This window comes from Crocuta crocuta, unplaced genomic scaffold (genome assembly GCF_008692635.1).
Source record: "Crocuta crocuta isolate KB4526 unplaced genomic scaffold, BGI_CrCroc_1.0 scaffold109, whole genome shotgun sequence".
Taxonomy (NCBI): Eukaryota; Metazoa; Chordata; class Mammalia; order Carnivora; family Hyaenidae; genus Crocuta; species Crocuta crocuta.
This window is the reverse complement of record NW_027533088.1, coordinates 287,133-307,693: the sequence shown is the minus strand read 5'-3', so window position 1 is coordinate 307,693 and position 20,561 is coordinate 287,133. Positions and strand designations below refer to the sequence as shown.

General features: G+C 39.3%; 1 protein-coding gene and 1 pseudogene across 4 annotated transcripts in view; one reads left to right on the top strand and one right to left on the bottom strand.

Moving 5' to 3' along the window:
- The window catches only part of CLEC1A (C-type lectin domain family 1 member A), a 37,477-nt gene extending 24,488 nt beyond the window's left edge, over positions 1–12,989 (bottom strand). For all 4 annotated transcript variants that reach the window (XR_013330687.1, XM_077745992.1, XM_077745991.1 and 1 more), the window contains exon 1: positions 12,803–12,989. Coding sequence is in view for 3 of the 4 variants with exons in the window: in XM_077745992.1 (XP_077602118.1) it covers positions 12,803–12,917 (115 nt within the window). In the remaining variant the exon portion in view is untranslated. The remainder of the gene's footprint in view (positions 1–12,802) is intronic.
- LOC144216594 (small ribosomal subunit protein uS8-like) lies at positions 6,084–6,694 on the top strand (annotated as a pseudogene).
- Positions 12,990–20,561: the final 7,572 nt, after the last annotated feature.

Here is a 20,561-nt window from a genome sequence, read left to right as displayed (position 1 = left end):
CCTACTGAAATGTCCCACTTGCCCACAAGAATAGCAATTAAACCTTGAGGAAGGTTTTTCTCTCTGAGTACCTCCTGACTGCCCTAAAGACCTGACATATTGAGAGTATGTTTCTCCCTTTAAAGCTGCTGCAATAGCCACGCCCTGGATAAAGGCAGCACTTACATCCGCGCATTGTTTGACCTAATCAGTTAAGGTACCTGTTTTTCTTATGGGTCGTAATAAAGATTGGCAAGTAGAAGAGGCATTTTCAAATGCTAGTTGTTTAATGAGAATGTCCGCTGCCTCATCATTAGCTTGTATGAGTCTAGACACAAAATCCTCATAGCTTTCATCCAATCGTTGTCGGATTTCTCCCAAGGTAGCGGCCCTGCCTGTGACAATTGGCAAAGCTCTCCAGGTGTTATAAGCATGATCAGTGACCTGTTGAAAGGTGAACCTATCAAGATACATTTGAGCTTGAGCAGTGTCAAAATCACCCTCGTCTAGGAGTTTATTGAGGGTAATGTCTCTCCTATTCCTCCTTTCATTTAGTGCTACTCTTTTTCTAGCTAGGTCATCATATTCCGCTTTCCATAGCAGGCATTGGCCTCCGGACAGGCATGCTTTTGCAATCTGAATCCAGTCATAAGGTGTTATCCAGCGGGATACTAGGGCCTCTAGCAATATTAGTATTTAGGGTGCAAGTGGCCCATATTCGGTACAGGCAGTTTTCAGTTCCTTAACAATCTTATAGGGAAGAGGTTCCCAAGAAGGCTCCTCATCAAATTCTCCCCCAAAAGCAATGGGGAAGCAGTGAACAAAATCTGTATCTCCCTCTTTTTCTGCCTCTCTAACAGCGGCTCTGAGCCCTACTCCTTTTGAAGGCGGCATGGGAGGGAGCGGCCCAGATGGAGGGAAAGTCCCTGTAGTCTGAACAGGGAAAGCCGACTTGTTTGATGTTAAGTTTGAAACCTTCATAGTGGTGGAGTTGAAGACAGTTCCCAAGTCCACCTTACTATCATTTATGGAGGCGATGGGCTTGAAAACTCTCAAAGTATCTTTTGAGGGGTCTAACGCCCCCTTTATGATAGTCAATAGAGAAAGAATTTCGACCGGGATTTTTTTAGGTGCTTGTGAAATATAATATTGTCTAATTTCGTCCTCAAGGTTATTCCAGATATCTATGCTGGCAGTTCCTTCCTCAGGGAACTAGGGACACAGTTTTTGAACAAAACGTAGAAATCAAGCAATTTTTTGAGGGGACACCTTTACCCCCTTTTTTTTGTAAGCATGTTCCGTATTACATCTATAGTCTCCTTTCCTTAGACACTTTATGGCCCATAACTTCTCAAAAAACAGTTCTTTGCTTATCCACCAACTAACCTTACTTATCTTATGTAGGGGGCGTCCACAGTACCCTTCGGTGGAATCCTAACTGTCCTGACTAATGCAATGAAAACAACATAGTTTAAAGAGATTACCTCCAGGTCTGATGTTTGGGTACCACTTCCCAGAGACCGGCTCCAGCAGGTCCAGGGGTCCCTGAAGGATGGACAGTGTTGGCGAGGGAGGGAGGGAGAGAGCCCGGAGATTCTTTCTGATCACCAGGCAGGCATCTCTGTCCTGTCGGTTTTGGTGTCTTTATTTATAGGTCAAATGTTAACATGACATCAGATAAAGGAATTTTTACAATGGATAGTTTTCTGTGATAAGATGTTTTTGGAAAATGTACAGAAACAGGTTTTACAGAAGTATTCTGGTAGAACTGCCCCAATTATATTGAAGTTGAGTAACTAAGAAAATAATAGGGTGTTCACATTTTAATAACACTAAGATTAAGTCATAGGCTTGCAGATGCTCTTATCCATCCTCATCACAGCTGCCAAGGTAAGGGAAGGTGTCTGTGGAATGTAGGCCTTAGGGAAGGAGTTGCTACACATCATGTTAGCAAAGGTATATGTAGTAACTTATCTTCTGCCCTTATCTGTTCCTTGTTAGGCTCTTTGTCTACAGGCAAGACTTGATTTTCCAGTTATATTCTTTATGGCACCAGAGAGCCAACCATACCTTTAAAGAGTTTAGCTCATTTCCAATACATAGAATAGCCTCTTCAAGTGCATTTACTTTTGTGTCTAGTTTTATGATTTCTTGAATAGCTAGGGCATGAGAGACATTTTTGGTTAGTTGATTTACATGTTGAGCTGTATGAACATCCTGGACTAACGCAACAGTAGAAACAGGATTGTACATGTAAAGGTCAATCTTTTATGAGTAAGGGTCATTAGACTGTTCATGGTTCAAGGGAAAGTATGTAAGGAAACAGGACCTGCTGGAGACACGATGTCTGTTCCCATAATCAAAGAAGTTCCCACAATAAGTTCCTTCACAAGGTATGGTATGCAATCACTATACCAGGGCCAGAATAAGGGGACAAGTCACTCCTGATGTTGATCAACTGACCTTAGGGGCCAGTGCTCAAGCAGAAATAATTGAGTGGGGGTGAATATCGGTCGTCATCTGATTGGCAAGAGACTGTGCAAACTTGCTTTAACCTCACCAGGAGTTTTCTTGACTAGTGGGCTCAGAATGGCTCCCAACACTCCTTCCTTCCCTTTCTCTCCTGGCCCCCCTCTCTTAGTATTCACAATCTCTTCCTGTTTATCTCAAGACAGGAGGTATGCTCATTTCCTAGGAAACCGGACTTCCATGATAGAAAAATCATGGAGTTGAAAGTTGCACTTTTTTCTAAACTATAGATAACAAACAGAAGATTGCTGGAGGGGAGAAAGGGAGGATGGGTTTAGTGGGTGATGGAGACTACAGAGGGCACATGCTGTGTTGTATGGAAGTGATAAATCACTAAATTCTATACCTGAAACTAAACTAAAATAAAATAAGNCCCCCCTCTCTTAGTATTCACAATCTCTTCCTGTTTATCTCAAGACAGGAGGTATGCTCATTTCCTAGGAAACCGGACTTCCATGATAGAAAAATCATGGAGTTGAAAGTTGCACTTTTTTCTAAACTATAGATAACAAACAGAAGATTGCTGGAGGGGAGAAAGGGAGGATGGGTTTAGTGGGTGATGGAGACTACAGAGGGCACATGCTGTGTTGTATGGAAGTGATAAATCACTAAATTCTATACCTGAAACTAAACTAAACTAAACTAAAATAAGTTTCACTTCTTTTTTTTCCCCTTTCTTTTTTTGATGTTATATTTCCCTCTAGTTTTCTAACTTTGGGTTTAATATCCCTGAGTTTTATTCCAAGTGCCTTAATCATGAGTAGGTCCCTGTCTAGGGTCACATCCACTCCAAAATAAGAAAAATATAGTGCCTGGGAGGTGCGTCAGTTTGGCTTGGCTTTATTGTGGTCTTATTTTTTGGAAGAGAGCCCTTATGCGGTCTCCTGAGGCTTGTTTAGAAGAAGGTGTGGACAGGGCAAGGAATGATATAAACATCCTTAGCAATAATAAGATATATATAGAAAAAAACCCACCCTTTTCCTGTATCCTTTTACTACAACTATACTATAAAAGGCTACAATGCTAAGGTCAAGTCTGGAATGCAAATTCCTTTCTAATTATTAGAAACTTTGTAGTTGAAGAGAGTTGTCATACTTGACCAGTTACCCTTCATCAGGCATCAGAGAGGGTGAATTTTGTATACCTCCATTCCCAGGGCCTATGCGAAATGAAACATATTACCAGATGTAGTTTTTTAGCATGACTCTGAAATAGAGAGCATAATAAAAGCTGGAAAAGACACAGCGGATCTAAGTAATTTGCAAAGTCACGTGGCAAACGAGGGGCAGAGACAGGATTGAATTATCATTCTTAACAGCACACTTTGTATACTTCCGCTTAACCGGGACTCACGGGCAAATAGAGGCAATTAGATGGGTGGCAAGGTGCATAATCTTTCAGACATTACTTGTAACATTTTTAATCATGAGCTATTGCTGATTAGATATCTGACTTTTAAATTTTCAATGTTGTCCTTTTAGCAATTTCTTGCATATTACACATACTAAATCTCCTTTGGGAGAATATTTGAGGCTCCATAAGCTGAGAATATTTTTCAGTGTTGATGAAAATGCAGGTTTTCATTTTCTTATGAGTCTATTTCCAATATTTGATATTTTCATTCTCTCTAAAAGTAAATGGATGTTATTTTTCCTATAACTTCAAACGAATATATATCTGAAAACATATAACCTATTTCCAGAATATAATTGAGTTTTCAATTCACACCATTTAGAAAGTCGATTACATATATATATTTTTTTGAGTAAAATTTAGGTGAGTCAATTTTATATCTTAATTAAGAAGTTTGTTTTATGAAATATAATTCAAAACTAACACCATTACTAATAATGATCGCCAACACTCCTTGAGTTACTAAGATGCCTTAGGCATCATCTCGTATTTTACGACTTGTGATCCCCATTTTCCAGGTAGGTAACTGAGTCCTAGAGGGGCAAGTTCCATTACCCAAGGACACACAGCTTTTGATAATGTCAACTACTGAGTGTATGATGTATGCTATCATATTTCATTTGACACATCCAAGAATTATTCAAGAAGGCACCATTTTTAAAATTTCTTTGGATTTTTAAAAACTGCCGTACCTAAAAGTTGTTTAATTTGGTTAGGGTTGCACAGCTAGTAAGTGATGGAGTCAGAAGTACTGATACTCTCATCTGAAACTTTTAAATCATGTTCCTCTCCTCCCAACAGACCCCCCCCCACTAATATTTGTCCTTATATGGCAGTTTCGTATGGAATTATAGATTTTAGTGTTTTACTGCTTACTCCTTTACACTTCTTTATTGTGAAACACCTCAGGAATAGCCACTTTAAGTCATACATTCTCCACTCTGCCACCAAATATGCATTTAAGTTCTTCCTAAAGGAAAAAAATGTCTTAGCATGCTGTATAAGACCCTTCATCGTAGGATCCCATCCTACTTTTCAGCTTCATCTGCCAAAGACTCCCTCCTATGCCCCACATACCCGTTAATCTACCTTGTCATTGTGTTTGACTCTGCTCTTGATTCCCTAAATGCTCTTATCCTGATCTAAATTCCAATCCAAAAGCAGTACCTCATCCAAAAGCAGTACCTCTGAGTCCTTGCCTTTCTTAATTTTACCCGTTAATACACTGCACCAGGCTAGCTCTTAACCCATCTGCTTTTGTCTCCGCACACGTCGTCCTCACCACCAGCGCCCATCTTACTCTGACAAGAGCAAATGTCACCTCATTCAAAGATATTCACAAGAGTAAACCCAGTCAGTCACTTATTCATCCCCAGATGCTTTTGGGGTCTTCTGCATATATTCAGTAACATTACATGACCTTTTCTTATAACTGATTCACATTATTTCTTCCACTTCTCCAAGCACCTAAAAATAGGGTCTCCTCATAATATCGAAAACAAATGGTGGCCAGAGGGGAGGCAGGTGGCAGAACGGACAAAAATGAATGAAAGAGAGTACAGGCTTCTAGTTATGGAATGAATAAGTCAAAGGAGAGAAGATACAGCATAGGAAATACAGTCAATGCTATTTTAATAGCATTTTGTGGCGATAGATGGTAGCTACACTTGTGGTGAGCGTAGCATAGACTTGTCGAATCACTAAGTTGCACACCTGAAACTAATGAAACATTTTGGGTAAATGATACTAGTAAGAATAGGGTCTCCCATGCCTACCATGTTGTTTGGTATTAACTAGATATGCATTAAAGATTTATTGGATCAATTAGATGTGATTTATGCCATGACATTAAATGACACTTCAGCTAAAGAAATAAAGCTAAAACGCTAGAAAAATTTGAGAATATTGTAATTAATATAAGTAGCGGTAAAGGAGATCATCAATGTATTGTTAAAGTGTTTTTATGTTTTTTCTTAAACCCAAATATGTTTTCATATTCTTTTGATAGGTTTATAGTCTTCAGTTGGAACTTTGGCCTATCAGTGATTTTATTCTCTCTCTGTGATCTGTTCCCATTGCACTTCTTTCCAAGTGATGATTGAGTTAGAATCTCACATCTTAAAAAATAATTTTAGCTCTTTCCACCATCTTTCTGTGCCGCCATAATGGTGCACATGAATGTCTCAGCAGATGCTCTCAGAAACATTAATGATGTTGAAAAAAGAGGCAAACTCCAGGTTCTTTTTAGGTCTTCAGAGTCATATTCCAATCTCCAAGTATGATGCTAAAGCATGGCTACGTTGGTGAATTTGAAATCATGGATGATCGGGGTGCTCAGTCGGTTAAGCATCCGAGTTCAGTTCAGGTCATGATCTCACACTCCATGAGGTCCAGCCCCCCGTGGGGCTCTGGCTCTGTGCTGACAGCTCAAAGCCTGGAGCTCGCTTCAGATTCTTTGTCTCCCTCTCTCTCTCTTTTCCTACCCGCCTCGTGCTCTGTCTCTGTCTCTCAAAAATAAATAAACAATAAAAAAAATCATGGATAATCACAGAGCTGCTAAAATTATTACAAACCTTGCCGGGAAGATTAAACAAGGGTAGAGTGGTCAGCCCCAGGTTTATGTACAGCTGAAAGATCTAGAAAAATGGCAGAATAATCTTCTCCCTTCTTGCCAGTGGGTTTCATTTTACTGACAACCTCAGGTGGCTTCACGGACCATGAGGAAGCAAGATGAAAGCACACAGGAGGGAAAATCTTGGGGTTCTTTTTCTAGGGATGGAATATATTCAAGCAAATAAAACACCTCACCTCAATATAATAATAATAATAATAATAATAATAATAATACATTTTAAAATGAACTTGTGCAAAATCATAATACCTCAGATCTGACACTTTATGTTTTCTCTTTACAGCCAGATCCTCAAAAAGAGAGACATTTTTAAAAAGGAAAATCACAAATTATTTATTTTCCTATTTATGTTCCTTTCAGACCCCTGCTACTAAAAATTACCAATAATCTATTTTTCTTCTTACTGGTAAAACCATACATTGTTTTTAGCCTTCCTTTTACTTGAACTTTCTGAAATATTTATTATTTATTATCTTTAAAGTTCACCATTGACTTTTCCATTTCTCTTGAAGTTATTGTCTCTTGGCTTCCTTAATGTCTCTCTCTCTCCTGGCCCACTTCTACCACTGTCTACCATTCAGTGTTAGTGTCATTTATTGGAAGGTCTCAGCTATCCTGCCCCTGATTCAATTCTTGGCACTCTATTCCTTTGGGTTTTTGTCTTTTCATTTTACATTCTCCTTCTCAGTGATCTTATTCATTCTCAGAAAGTTTAATTCTAACCAAAGTGTCAACAATTCTCACATACATATGTAGCTCAAAATCCTTATTTGCAACCCACTCAGAGCACACACACATGTCTGGGCAACTCCAGCTGCCTGTAGCTTGTATCTCAATTGTTGGGAGCACCATCTACAGAATGTCAGATGGAAACTAGTCAACCTATGCTCTTTCTTTCCCTGTCTTTCCACTTGTAGCCAGTCACCATTGCTTTAAACTCCATCTCCTCAGCATCTGGTTCCTCCTTCTCATTCCCACACTACTTCAGTTCAGGTTCTAATCTCACGTTTAGCTAATGCTAAATACTTAGGTATTTAGTTTCATCCAGTTTCATACTCCTTCGATTCATCTTCTTCATTATAGCCTAGATGGTTTTCTAAAAACACCACATTGATTGTGTCACTTCCTGTCAAAATCCTTCTGTAAGCCTATTTTACTGAGTTAGGATTAAAATACCTCAGTATGACAAAATAGGCCCTTTTAAACTTTCCATACTACCTCTTGTCAGCTTCCCCTCTCTCCAACTCTATACGTCAGCCAGAATTATCGTTCTCTGAAAACACAAATTAACTTGTGACCTCCATGGCTTTTCTGTCATGTGTCTGTCTGCCTATCATGCCCCAGAGCCTTAAACCTTCCCAGTTTTGCTTTCATATAATGTGTAACATCTTTTATTTGTTTGTTTGTTTGTTTATTATTCAAGTTAGTTAACATACAGTGCCATCTTGGCCTTAGGAACTGAACCCATTGATTCATCTCATATATGACACCCAGTGCTCATCCCAACAATTGCCCTCCTTAATACCTATTACTCATTTTACACACCCCCTCACCCACCTCTCCTTCCAGCAACCTTCAGTTTGTTCTCAGTATTTAAGACCCTCTTATTGTTTGCCTCACTCTCTCTTTTTACCTTATTTTTCCTCCCCTTCCCCTATGTTCATCTGTTGAGTTTCTCACATTCCACATATGAGTGAAATCATGATATCTGTCTTTCTCTGAGTGATTTATTTTGCTTAACATAATACCTTTCAGTTCCATCCATGTTGTTGCAAATGGCAAGACTTTATTTTCCATCACGGAGTAGTACTCCATTGTATATATGTACTACAGTTTCTTTATCCATTCATCAGCCGATGGGCATTTGGGATCTTTTCATAATTTGGCTATTGGTTGATAGCCAATGTCAACAAATTGGTTGATAATGGTTGACAGTACTGCTACAAACATCGTGCTCCTTCAAATCTGCATTTTTGTATCCTTCACAATTGCACCAAAACCCATAAAATACCTAGGAAAAAAATCTAACCAAAGACATAAAAAATCTGTACAGTGAAAACTATAGATGGCTTATGAAAGAAATTGAAAAAGACACAAAGAAATGGAAAACATTCCATGCTCATGGATTGGAAGAACAAACACTGTTAAAATGTCAATACTTCCCAAATAAATTTACACATTCAATGCAATCCTTACCAAAATAACACCAACATTCTTCACAGAGCTAGAAAAAAACGATCTTAAAATTTGTAGGGAGCCAAAAAAGGCCTTGAATAGCCAAAGTAATGTTGAAAAAGAAAACCAAAGCTGGAGGCATCACAACCTCAGATTTAAACCTATATTACAAAGCTGTAATCATTAAGACAGTATGGAATTGAGGCAAAAGCAGACACATAGATCAATGGAATAGAATAGAGAACCCAGAAATGGAACCACAAATATATGGCCAACTAATCTTTCAAAAGCAAAAGACAGTCTCTTTAGCAAACTGTGTTGGGAGAACTGAACAGCAACATGCAGAAGAATGAAATTGTTCTACCTTCTTACACCATACACAAAAATAAATTCAAAATGGATGAAAGGCCTAAATGTGAGACAGGAAGACATCAAAATCCTAGAGGAGAAAACAGGCAGAAACCTCTTTGAGGTTGGCCACAGCAAGTTCTTACTGTCGCTGGAGGCAAGGGAAATAAAAGCAAAAATGAACTATTGAGACCTCATGAAGACAAAAAGCTTCTGCACAGCAAAGGAAACAACCAACAAAACCAAAAGGCAACCGACCAAATGAGAGAAGATATTTTCAAGAGACGTATCAAATAAAGGGTTAGAATCCAAAATGTATAAACACCCCAAAAATAAATAATCCAGTAAAGAAATGGGCAGAAGACATGAATAGACACTTTTCCAAAGAAGACATCCAGGTGGCTAACAAACACATGAAAAGATGCTCAACATTGCTCATCATCAGGGAAATACAAATCAAAACCACAATGAGATACCACCCCACTCTTGTCAGAATGGCTAAAATTAACACCTCAGGAATCAACAGACGTTGGTGAGGATGAGGAGAAAGGATAAATCTTTTGTACTGTTGGTTGGAATGCAAACTGGTGCAGCCGCTCTGGAAAACGGTATCCAGTTTCCTCAAAAAATTAAAAATAGCACTGCCCTATGACCCAGCAATATCACGACTAGGAATTTATAACATGGAGCATCTTAAAGTCAACTCAACTCAATGGCTACTTCCTCTCTCAAACCTCTCCAAATCTCCTCTTCCCCTGCCAGAGAGAAGCAATGAACCTCTCCATTGTATCATGCACACGTTTCCATCATGGCATATATATCACAATTATTGCATACTTTTAAGTTTCCTCATAAACAAGGATCATATTATATTTGATATTATGTTGAAATATCATATTTGGCATCCTTTGCAATATGCCTGGAATAACATGACCATGAGCATAAGTTTTTAGAAAGAAGGTATGAGGACATTGTCTTTCACTTTTGCTTTTTATCTTCTTAATTGTTTTGCGTTTTTAAAAATGAACATAACTTTTATACTGAAAATCTGAAAATCTAGAAAATAAATGAGTATACATAATGTATTTTTATTGATTCTAAAAAAATTTTTTTTAAAAATTTCCAGTCATAATGGTGCCACAACATTATGCTGAATTGAAATCTTCTGCATTGCCGAAATATTCCCGGAGTGATTTTTGCTTTGTTATTTTTTTCTTCTTCTTTTTTTAATATTTGTTTATTTTTGAGAGAAAGACAAACAGAGCTTGAGCTGGGGAGGGGCAGAGAGAAGAGGAAGTCACAGAATCCGAAGCAGGCTCCAGGCTCTGAGTTGTCAGCACAGAGCCCAATGCAGGTTTGAATTCACGAACCACAAGATCATGGCCTGAGCTGTAGCCGGACACTTAACCAACTGAGCCACCCACGTGCCCCACTTTGCTCTGTTATTTTTAATACTAAAATTATATTAGATCATTTTCTATCTAATTAGATCAGTTTCAATCATTTTCTATCAACCTTTGATAGTGACATTCCTTTAAATATTTGCATTATCACAAGGTAAAAACAAGGTATCATACATGAAGGGTAAGATAACTATTTTCAGAGGTTTGCCTTTAAGGCACTTCTTTGTAACCTCTACCCTTACTGTTTCAATTTCCCCTTGTAATGGAGAGGTTGCCAGATGTTTCACTGTGTTTTATCTTGCCCCACCTACCTCTCCACCCCGAGAGCTCAGCAGAATTTATTTGTACACCCTGTTCTTGATTATGCTGATCACTAACCTTTGTGAGTTTCTGGCTCTAGTTAAAGATGAAAAATGAAGTTATACACAAGCCACTTAAAACCACAGCCCTGAAAGCTGATTCTTCACAGGATTTGTAGGAGGAAAACATATCAGACCTTACTGCTTCTAGCCAGTGGCTACAGAAACTGACATCGCAAAATTGTCACTTTGCTTCACGTCAGGGAGGCTAGAAGTCCCTGTATCTTCTTACAACTTAGTAGATATTTTGGTAGAAAGAAAAAATAAAGTCACATTAGTGAGTCTCAGGGTGGTGATCATTCAATGAACAGAAAGTGAATGGAAAGGTTTAATAGGAGAGCGGAAGAAACCCTCAAAGTTATTGGATAAAGGAGAAGTGGAAGAGAACAGTGGAAAAGTATGTATCCGGATTTACAGAAGCGAAGAAAACCTGAGTGTGGCCAAAAGAGAAAGACGTACTACAATATAGTCACTGAATAGGAATCTCTCTGATGGCGGAGTAACACAAATATGTTAAACAGAACACTTAGGAATTCTCAAGGAATGGAATATTGAAAGGAAACACACATTTTTGGTGTGTCTGCAATACGTGAAGGACTTTTTACATAACGTATCAACCTTATACCCCGGCCACCTTATAAAAAAGAAGTTTCATATACACAAGTGCTTAAAATAAGTCAAGGCACGTAATACTGTATACACATTTACTATCACTAGCATTTTATAAATGAAGGAACTGAGGCCCCAGAACACTTAAGTAACTTGTCCAATGTCACAGACTGTAAGCAGCACAGCTAATAGAACCTGGTTCTGTATGCGTTATACTGTTAGATCTTTCCACTAGAATTCAAGTCACATTTCTGCCTTACATTGGCCGAATTACCCAGGATATAAGATCCTGCTCGATGCACATGAATTCTATGGACTGAAAAATATATTTTGATTGCTATGTCACAAGGTGAATGATTGGAAATAGGAGCATAAGGTAGAAGCTAAATGCAACTAAAATTAAATATTTTTTGTAATTCAAATTCAATCATCTCAATAATATTCTGGTAGTAATTGAAACAAAAGGGAATGGGATGGGATGGTAGGTACTTGCATCTGAGGCCACTGTTTAGATCATCAACTCACTGAAGCAAGCTAATGGGACCTCAGAAAACATTTACTTTAATCCTCCCTCATCTCACAGATGATAAAACCCAACACCTGATGTTGACATGACTCTTCCAAGGCCTCACGACTTCAAGATGCACAATTATGACCAAATACCATGGTTGGTGGGTCTGCTGCAAAACCTCCTTCTCAAGCCAGGAGTTTGAAACTAGCGAATATCCAGATCAGAGCACAGATGGTAAGGTAAATAAAAGAGCATTGGATTTGACTTTCATAGGAAGCCAGGAAAGAGGAGGAATGCTGCATTAATTCTACATAAAGTCTAACCATTGTATACTGCACCTATTAGGTAAAAACAACACACCCTTAATGGGAAACCATTGTGCCCACAATAGAATCTTAGAAAAACAAACATCTTTGTCCATACTGTTTAATTTTTAAGATGTTCATATAGGTAACACGCAAGTTGTGGAACGTGCACAGTTACATGTAATTTTAAATCACAGAAACATTTTCTCTTGGCCTCATTTGGCACATTCCTTTTTTTAATTTTTTATTTTTATGTCTGTATTTTATTTTGAGAGACAGAGACGGAGAGCAAGCAGGGGAGGGACAGAGAGAAAGGGAGACACAGAATCCAAAGCAGGCTGCAGGCTTGGAGCTGTCAGCACAGAGCCCTATCTGGGACTCGAACCCATGGACTGTGAGATCATGACCTGAGCCGAAATTGGACGCTTAACCGACTGAACCACCCAGGTGCCCCTCATCTGGCACATTCCTAAGAGAGAGAGTTCATCTCATACATGGCTCAAGGGTCTGGCCAATTGGGACTGTGGGAGGCAGAGTACCTTTGTGCCCAGGCTCCAGCTGCTGGATTGGAGAAGACGTTCGAGAATGCACACTCATGATGGTGTCCCCATCAGAATCCAGCATGTCCCTGGTGCTGCTGTACTTGGCCTGCATCTGGGTTCCCACAGGGGTGAGGCTCCACCGCAGTGTGATTGAACCCAAGCTGCGTGGCTTCTGTGAGCAGTACAGGAACTGCGGCACTGAAAGTTATTCCTGATGTTCTTCCCTCCCAGTGAGTAGGGGGGGAAGCCTCTGACTCCAGTTCCTGCCTGGAGAGGCCCAACCCTCTCCTGGGAACTTGGACTCTGCATGCCAAATTGCTCAGGCAGAGGGGAAATAGCGTGTGTTTTTTATTTGGGCGGTCTCCGTCTGAACAATTATTGAAGGGTTGCCCTTCTCAGATCCCTTTGGTTCATTTATTTTTAATTCCAGTGTTAAGTACAGTGGAAAAGAAAGGCAAGACCTTATAATCACACAGAGATTCCTTCAGGCTCTGCAGAGTAGAAATCAGCTGAAGGGATACATATCACCTATTTCTTATCTACCAATCATTCACTGGGTTACTTAGATGAAGTTTAGCTTCGTGCCGTTATGAAAAGAGAACAGGGGCACCTGGGTGGCTCACTTGGTTAAGCGTCTGACTTCGACTCAGGTCATGATCTCATAGCTTGTGGGTTCGAGCCCTGCATAGGCCTCTGTGCTGACAGCTCAGTGCCTGAAGCCTACTTCGGATTCTGTGTCTCCCTCTCTCTCTGTCCCTCCACTGCTTGTGCTCAGCCTCTCTCTCTCTCTCTCAAAAATAAATAAATCTTTAAAAAATTAAAAAAGAAGACAGACGGGGCACCTGGGTGGCTCAGTCGGTTAAGCGTCCAACTTCAGCTCAGGTCATGATCTCTCGGTTCGTGGGTTCGAGCCCCGCATCGGGCTCTGTGCTGACAGCTAGCTCAGAGCCTGGAGCCTATTTCAGATTCTGTATCTCCTTCTCTCTGACCCTCCCCTGCTCTCTGTCCCTCTCTCTCTCAGAAATAAATAAAAAACATTGAAAAAAAAAAGAATAGACCATAGGGCTTCCTCTTCTCCAGGGGCATGTTGTATAGTATAAAGTGTCATATGTGAGCAATGTCAGCACAGAAACCTTTTGAGAATATCTGATTGATTCTTTTTCATTTAAAAAAAAAAAAAAGGAAATCGAAGTCTAGTGAGATGGAGGAAGTGGTCATTCTAAAATCACATAGCTGGTTAGTGACAGTATTAGCTTTAGAAGTGTTCTCCTATTGGACTTCTCTGGGAACAAAGGAACTGGCAGGTGCCATTTCCCTCCCCTGCCCCTCAGCAGAAACAACAACCACCTGCAGGAACCAGTGCGGTGCTGAGACTCACTGCCTAACTTGCTAATACACACACCACTAGCCCCCAGCCCCCAACTCCCCACCTTCCCATACTGCATCAGAAGATCTGCCCGTTACAAAGATGCTCGCCTCAGTCTTGGCACCACAGGTCTCCTCCCTCAGAAGACCAGTGCAAACCTTGCCAGCACCCCAGTCTACCACCCCACAGGCTTTTCAGGGTCCTGGGCCAGTTTTGGCAGTGAGAGTGGTGGCAGTGGGTCCCACAGAGGACTGACGTGCCCCTTATTAAAAGTTTGTGCACTGCTCACGCATGCTTTGTAGATCTGCCCTAGTCAAGGAGATGGTGGCGGCAGGTCTCATTCCGCAAGCAGACCAGCATGTGCCTTATTAAAACTGTGGACCTCACCCTGGCCAGTCCCAGAGGCAGTGGCATGTCTGTTTCAATAAATTCTTGGGCATAGCCCATTCAGACTGGGGCCACTAGGCTGGCAGTGTGCAAGCAGCCCCAATAGGGGCCAGCACCACTCCAAAGTGACTCCTGCCCTGGGATGAGAGGAAGATAAATGCACGTACTAGTTAGAGGGCTGGCCCAGCAGTGGGCTGGGGGCACACAGTGGGTTAGATTGTAGACCCCACAAACCAAAGAAAACTTAGGGGACAATACAGGGACACTGCTCTGCAATTTGCTGCTACTGCATCTCTGGCAAATGCCTGGTCAGACTCAACTCGAGCCCATGGTGGCCCCAGAATGGTCCCCTAACACCCCAGAGACAAAACACTGCCCAAAACATGGAAGGAGAACCCTGAAGCTGACTGGAGTGAGATAACAGCAGTCAACACTCAGCAGCAAAGCCCACACAATGCACACAGGAGACGCCTCCGAAGCACCAGATTCAAGAGGAGATGTTGCAGCTGACTTGCCTAACACACAGAAACAGACAGAGAGAATTAGACAAAGTGAGGAGACAGAGGAATATGTCAAAAATGAAAGAACAGGACACAACCACAGCAAGGGATATAAGCAAAATGGATATAAGTAATATGCATTATAGAGAATTTAAATGATAAGCGTACCTTCACTCATAGGACTTGAAAAAAGTGTGGAAGATATCAGTGAGATCCTTAATGAATTTACAAAGGGCATATCAGAGGTGAAGAACACAATAAATGAAATTAAAAATAAGCTAGATGGAATAAATAGCAGGCTAGAGGAAGCAGAGAAACAAATTAGAGACCTGGAGGATCAAGTACTGGAGAGTGGCTGAGCTAAGCAGGTGAGAAAGGAAAGAAAATATGCAAAATGAGGATAGACTTAGGGAACTCAGCAACTCCATCAAGTGTAATAACATTTGCATTGTAGGGATCCCAGCAGAATAGAGAAAAGATTTGACAGGACATTTATTTGTAAATATAATAGCTGAGGGGCGCCTGGGTGGCTTAGTCGGTTGAGCGTCCGACTTTCGCTTGGGTCATGATCTCGCGGTTCGTGGGTTCGGGCCCCGCGTCGGGCTCTGTGCTGACTGCCAGCTCGGAGCCTGGAGCCTGTTTCAGTCTGTGACTCCCTCTCTCTCTGACCCTCCCCTGCTCGCGCTGTCTCTCTCTCCTAGAAATAAATAAAAACATTTAAAAAAAAAACATAATAGCTGAAAATTTCCTTAATCTGTAGAAGGAAACAGATATCCAGATTCAGGAGACAGAGAGAACCTCCAACAAAACCAACCCAAGGAGGTCCACACCAAGATACATAGTAATTAAAATGGNCTCCCTCTCTCTCTGACCCTCCCCTGCTCGCGCTGTCTCTCTCTCCTAGAAATAAATAAAAACATTTAAAAAAAAAACATAATAGCTGAAAATTTCCTTAATCTGGAGAAGGAAACAGACATCCAGATTCCGGAGACAGAGAGAGCCTCCAACAAAACCAACCCAAGGAGGTCCACACCAAGATACATAGTAATTAAAATGGCAAAAAGTAGTGAAAAAAGAGAGAATTTTAAGAGCAGAGAAAGGGGAAGCCCATATGGCCATCAGAGGATTTTTCATCAGAAACTTCACAGACCAGAAGGGAGTGGCATGGTATATTCAAAGTGCTAAACGAAAAAAACCTGCAGCCAAAGATACTGTATCCAGCAAAACTATTATTCAGAATATAAAGGGAGATAAAGAGTTTCCCAGAAGAACAAAAGCTAAAGGAGTTCATGATTACTAAACCAACCCTACAGGATATGTTAAAACAGACTCTTTGAATGGAAAGGAAAGACCGTAAGTAAGAGTAAAAAAAGTGGGAAGCACGGAGACAGTAAAAATAAATATATGTGTAAAATGCAGTCAAGAGACTGATAAAATAAAAGGATAAAAAGTATGACAATAAACCTAAAACGTGGGAGGAAAGGAGTAAAGAATGCGTTCAAATTTAAGTGACCATCAACTTAATATAGACTGCTATATACAGAAGATGTTATATACAAGCCTAATGGTAACCACAAATCAAAAACCAGTGACAGATAAGCAAAAATTTAAGTGAAAGGAATCTGAGTATATCAACTAAAGAAAATGAGCAAATTGTGTGAGAAGAGAGCAAGAGAATAAGGAATCAGAAACTTGTTACAAACAAGTTTTGTTACAAAACAAGTAACAAAATGGCAATAAATACATGCGTATCAAGAATTAACGGGGAGCCTGGGTGGCTCGGTGGGTTAAGCATCCAACTTCAGCTTAGGTCATCATTTCATAGTTCATGAGTTAGAACACCACATTCGGCTCTATGCTGACAGCTCAGAGCCTGGAGCCTGCCTCAGATTCTGTGTCTCCCTTTCTCTAATCCCACTCCTTTGCTTGCACTGTCTCTCTATCAAAACTAAATATACATTAAAAATTTTTTAAAAAGAATTAGTTTGAAAGTAAATGGACTAAACAGTCTAATCAAGAGACATAGGGTGATGGAATGGATTTAAAAAAAAAAGGCCCATCTATATGTACTTACAAGACATTCATTTCAGACCTAAATACAACATGCAGATTGAAAGTGAAGGGATGGAGAAATATTTATCATGGAAATGTACTTGTAAAGAAAGCCAAGGTGGTAATATTAAATTGTTTTCTTAAATGTCTTACTTATTTCTGAGAGAGAGAGAGAGAGCGCATGAGCAGGAGAAGGTCAGGAGGTACAGAATCCGAAACAGGTTCCAGGTTCTGAGCTAGCTGTCAGCACAGAGCCCGACACGGGGCTCGAACCCACGAGCCGTGAGAATATGACTGAGCCAAAGTCAGACGCTTAACCAATTGAGCCACCGAGCCCCCCCAAGGTAGTAATATTAAATCAGACAAAATAGACTTTAAAACAAAGGCTTTAAGAAGAAACAAAGAAAGACACTATGTAATTATTAAGGGGATAATCCAACAAGAAGATATAACAATTGTAAATAGTTTTGCATATAAATGAGGAGCACCCAAATACATAAAACAGTTAATAATCAGGGCTCCTTGGGTGGCTCAGTCAGTTAAGAATCTGATTCTTGATTTCCACTCAGGTCATGATCTCACAGTCATGAGATGCAGCCCTATGCCAGGCTCTGTCTTCTGCTCCTCTCCCACTCATGCTTGCTCTCTCTCTCAAAAAAAATAAAAATGAGTAAATAATAACAAATGTGAAATAAATAAATAATAAAACAGTTAAGAACAAACATAAAAGAACTAATTGATAGCAATACAATAATAGTAGGGGACTTCAAGACCCCCACTTACATCAATAGACAGATCGTCTAAACAGAAAATCAACTAGGAAACAATGACTTCGAATGACACACGGGACCAGATGGATTTAACAGATATATTCAGAACATTCCATCCTAAAGCAACAGAATACACATTCTTTTCAAATGCACATAGAGCCTTCTCCAGAATAGATCACATATTAGACCATAAAATAAGTCTCAGCAAATTCAAAATAATCAAAATTATACTATGTATCTTTTCTGACCAGAATGCAATGAAACTAGAAATCAAAGAGAAATATGGAAAAACCACAAATACATGGAGGTTTAATTACATACTACTAAACAATGAATGGGTCAACCTAAAAAAAAGAGAGAGAGAGAGAAAGAAATTAAAAATTACATAGTGAGGGGGTACCTGGGTGGCTCAGTTGATTAGGAGCTCATTTTGGCTCACGTCATTATTTCATGGTTTGTTGTGAGTTCGAGCTCTGTGTTGGGCTCTGTGCTGACAGCTCAGTGCCTGGAGCCTGTTTCAGTTTCTCTCTCTCTCTCTCTGTTCCTCCCCTGCTTGTGCACTGTCTCTGTATCTGTCTCTCTTTCTCTCAAACATACAATGAAATTTTTTCTAAAAATTACATGGAGATAAATTAAAATGAAAACACAACAGTCTAAAATCTTTAGGATGCAGCAAAATTGGTTTTAATACAGCCCTACATCAAGAAGCAAGAAGAATCTCAAATAAACAACTTAGCATAAACATTCCCAAAGGAACTAGAGAAAGGAGAACACACAAAACCCAAAACCACTAGAAATAAAGAAATAATAAAGATTAGAGCAGGAATAAATGATATAGAAACCAAAAACAAAATAATAGAACGGATCAATGAAAGCAGGAGCTGGTTCTTTGAAAATATCAACATAATTGATACACCTCCAGAGAGAGCACTCAAACAAAATCAGAAATCAAAGAAGAGAGGGGCTCCTGGGTGGCTCAGTCAGTTAAGCTTCTGAGTTCAGCTCAGGCCATGATCTCATAATTCGTGACTTTTGATAGATAGATTATATCTATATCTATATCTATATTTATATCTATATCTATAATCTATCTATCTATCTATCTATCTATCTATCTATCTATCTATCTAGTCCTAAAGGCTCCACCAAAAAACTGCTAGAAATGATAAATGGATTCAGTCATTTCAGGATACAAAATCAATGCACACATATCTTTTCATCTCTTTACACTAAATGAAGTAGCAGAAAGAAATTAAGAAAACAACCCCATTTACAATTGCACCAAAAATAAGAAAATACCTAGGAATAAACTTAACCAAAGAGATGAAAGACTTGTATTCTGCAAATTATAATCCCTGATGAAGGAAATTAAATACAATATAATAAATGGAAAGACATTCCATGCTCATGGACTGGAAGAATAAACACAGTGAAAATGTCTATACTATCCAAAGCAATTTACAAATTTAATTCAATTCCTATTGAATTACAGGTGTACAATTCCTAAATTGCAGATTTAATTCAATTCCTATCAAAATCCCAACATCATTTTTCACAGAACTAGAACTAACGATCCTAAAATTTGTATGGAGCCACCAAAGACCCAATTAGCCAATGCAATCTTGAAAAAGAACAAAAGTAGAAGTATCAGAATTCTAGACTCCAAGGTATACTATAAAGCTATAGTGATCAAAACAATATGGTACTGGCACAAAAATAGACACATAGACCAACAGAAAGCCCAGAAAAGAGCCCACAATTATCTGGCCAATTCGTCTTTGACATAGGAGGCAAGAATAAGCAACGAGGAAAAGACAGTCTCTTCAAGAAATGGTGGGAAAACCAGACAGCTACATGAAAAACAATGAATCTGGACCATTTTCTTAAACTTTATAGAAAAATAATCTCAAAATAGTTTAAGGACCTAAATGTGAAACCTGAAACCATAAATCTCCTAGAAGACATCTTAGGCAGTAATTTTTCTCTGACATTGGCCATAACAACATTTTTTTCTAGATATGTCTTAAGTCAAAGTAAACAAAAGCAAAAATAAACGACTTGGACTATATATATCAAATTAAAAAGCTTCTGTCCAGCAAAGGAAACAATGAACAAAACTAAAATACAGCCTACTGAATAGGAGAAGATATTTGCAAATGACATATCCAACAAAGGGCTAGCATGCAAAATATAGAAAGAAATTATACAACTCAACACCCAGCAACGAATTTAAAAATGGGCAGAAGACATGGCATTTCTCCAAAGAAGACATACAGATGACCAACAGACACATGAAAAGATGCTCAATATCACTCATCATTAGGAAAATGCAAATCAAAACCACAGTGAGATAACACCTCATACCTGTCAGAATAACTAAAATAAAAAATTCAAGAAACAACAAATGTGGTTGAGGATGTGGAGAAAAAAGAACTCTTGTGCACTATTGGGGAATGCAATTGGTACAGCCACTGTGGAAGACAGGCTGGAAGTTCCTCAAAAAAATTAAAAATGGAACTAATCTGGGATCCAGTAATCATACTATTGGGTATTTACCCAAAGAATACAAAAACACTAAATTAAGGGGATATATACACACCTATGTTTATTGCAGCATTATTTACAAAGCCACATTTTGGAAGCTGTCCAATTTAGAATAAATTTAGATATATATATATATA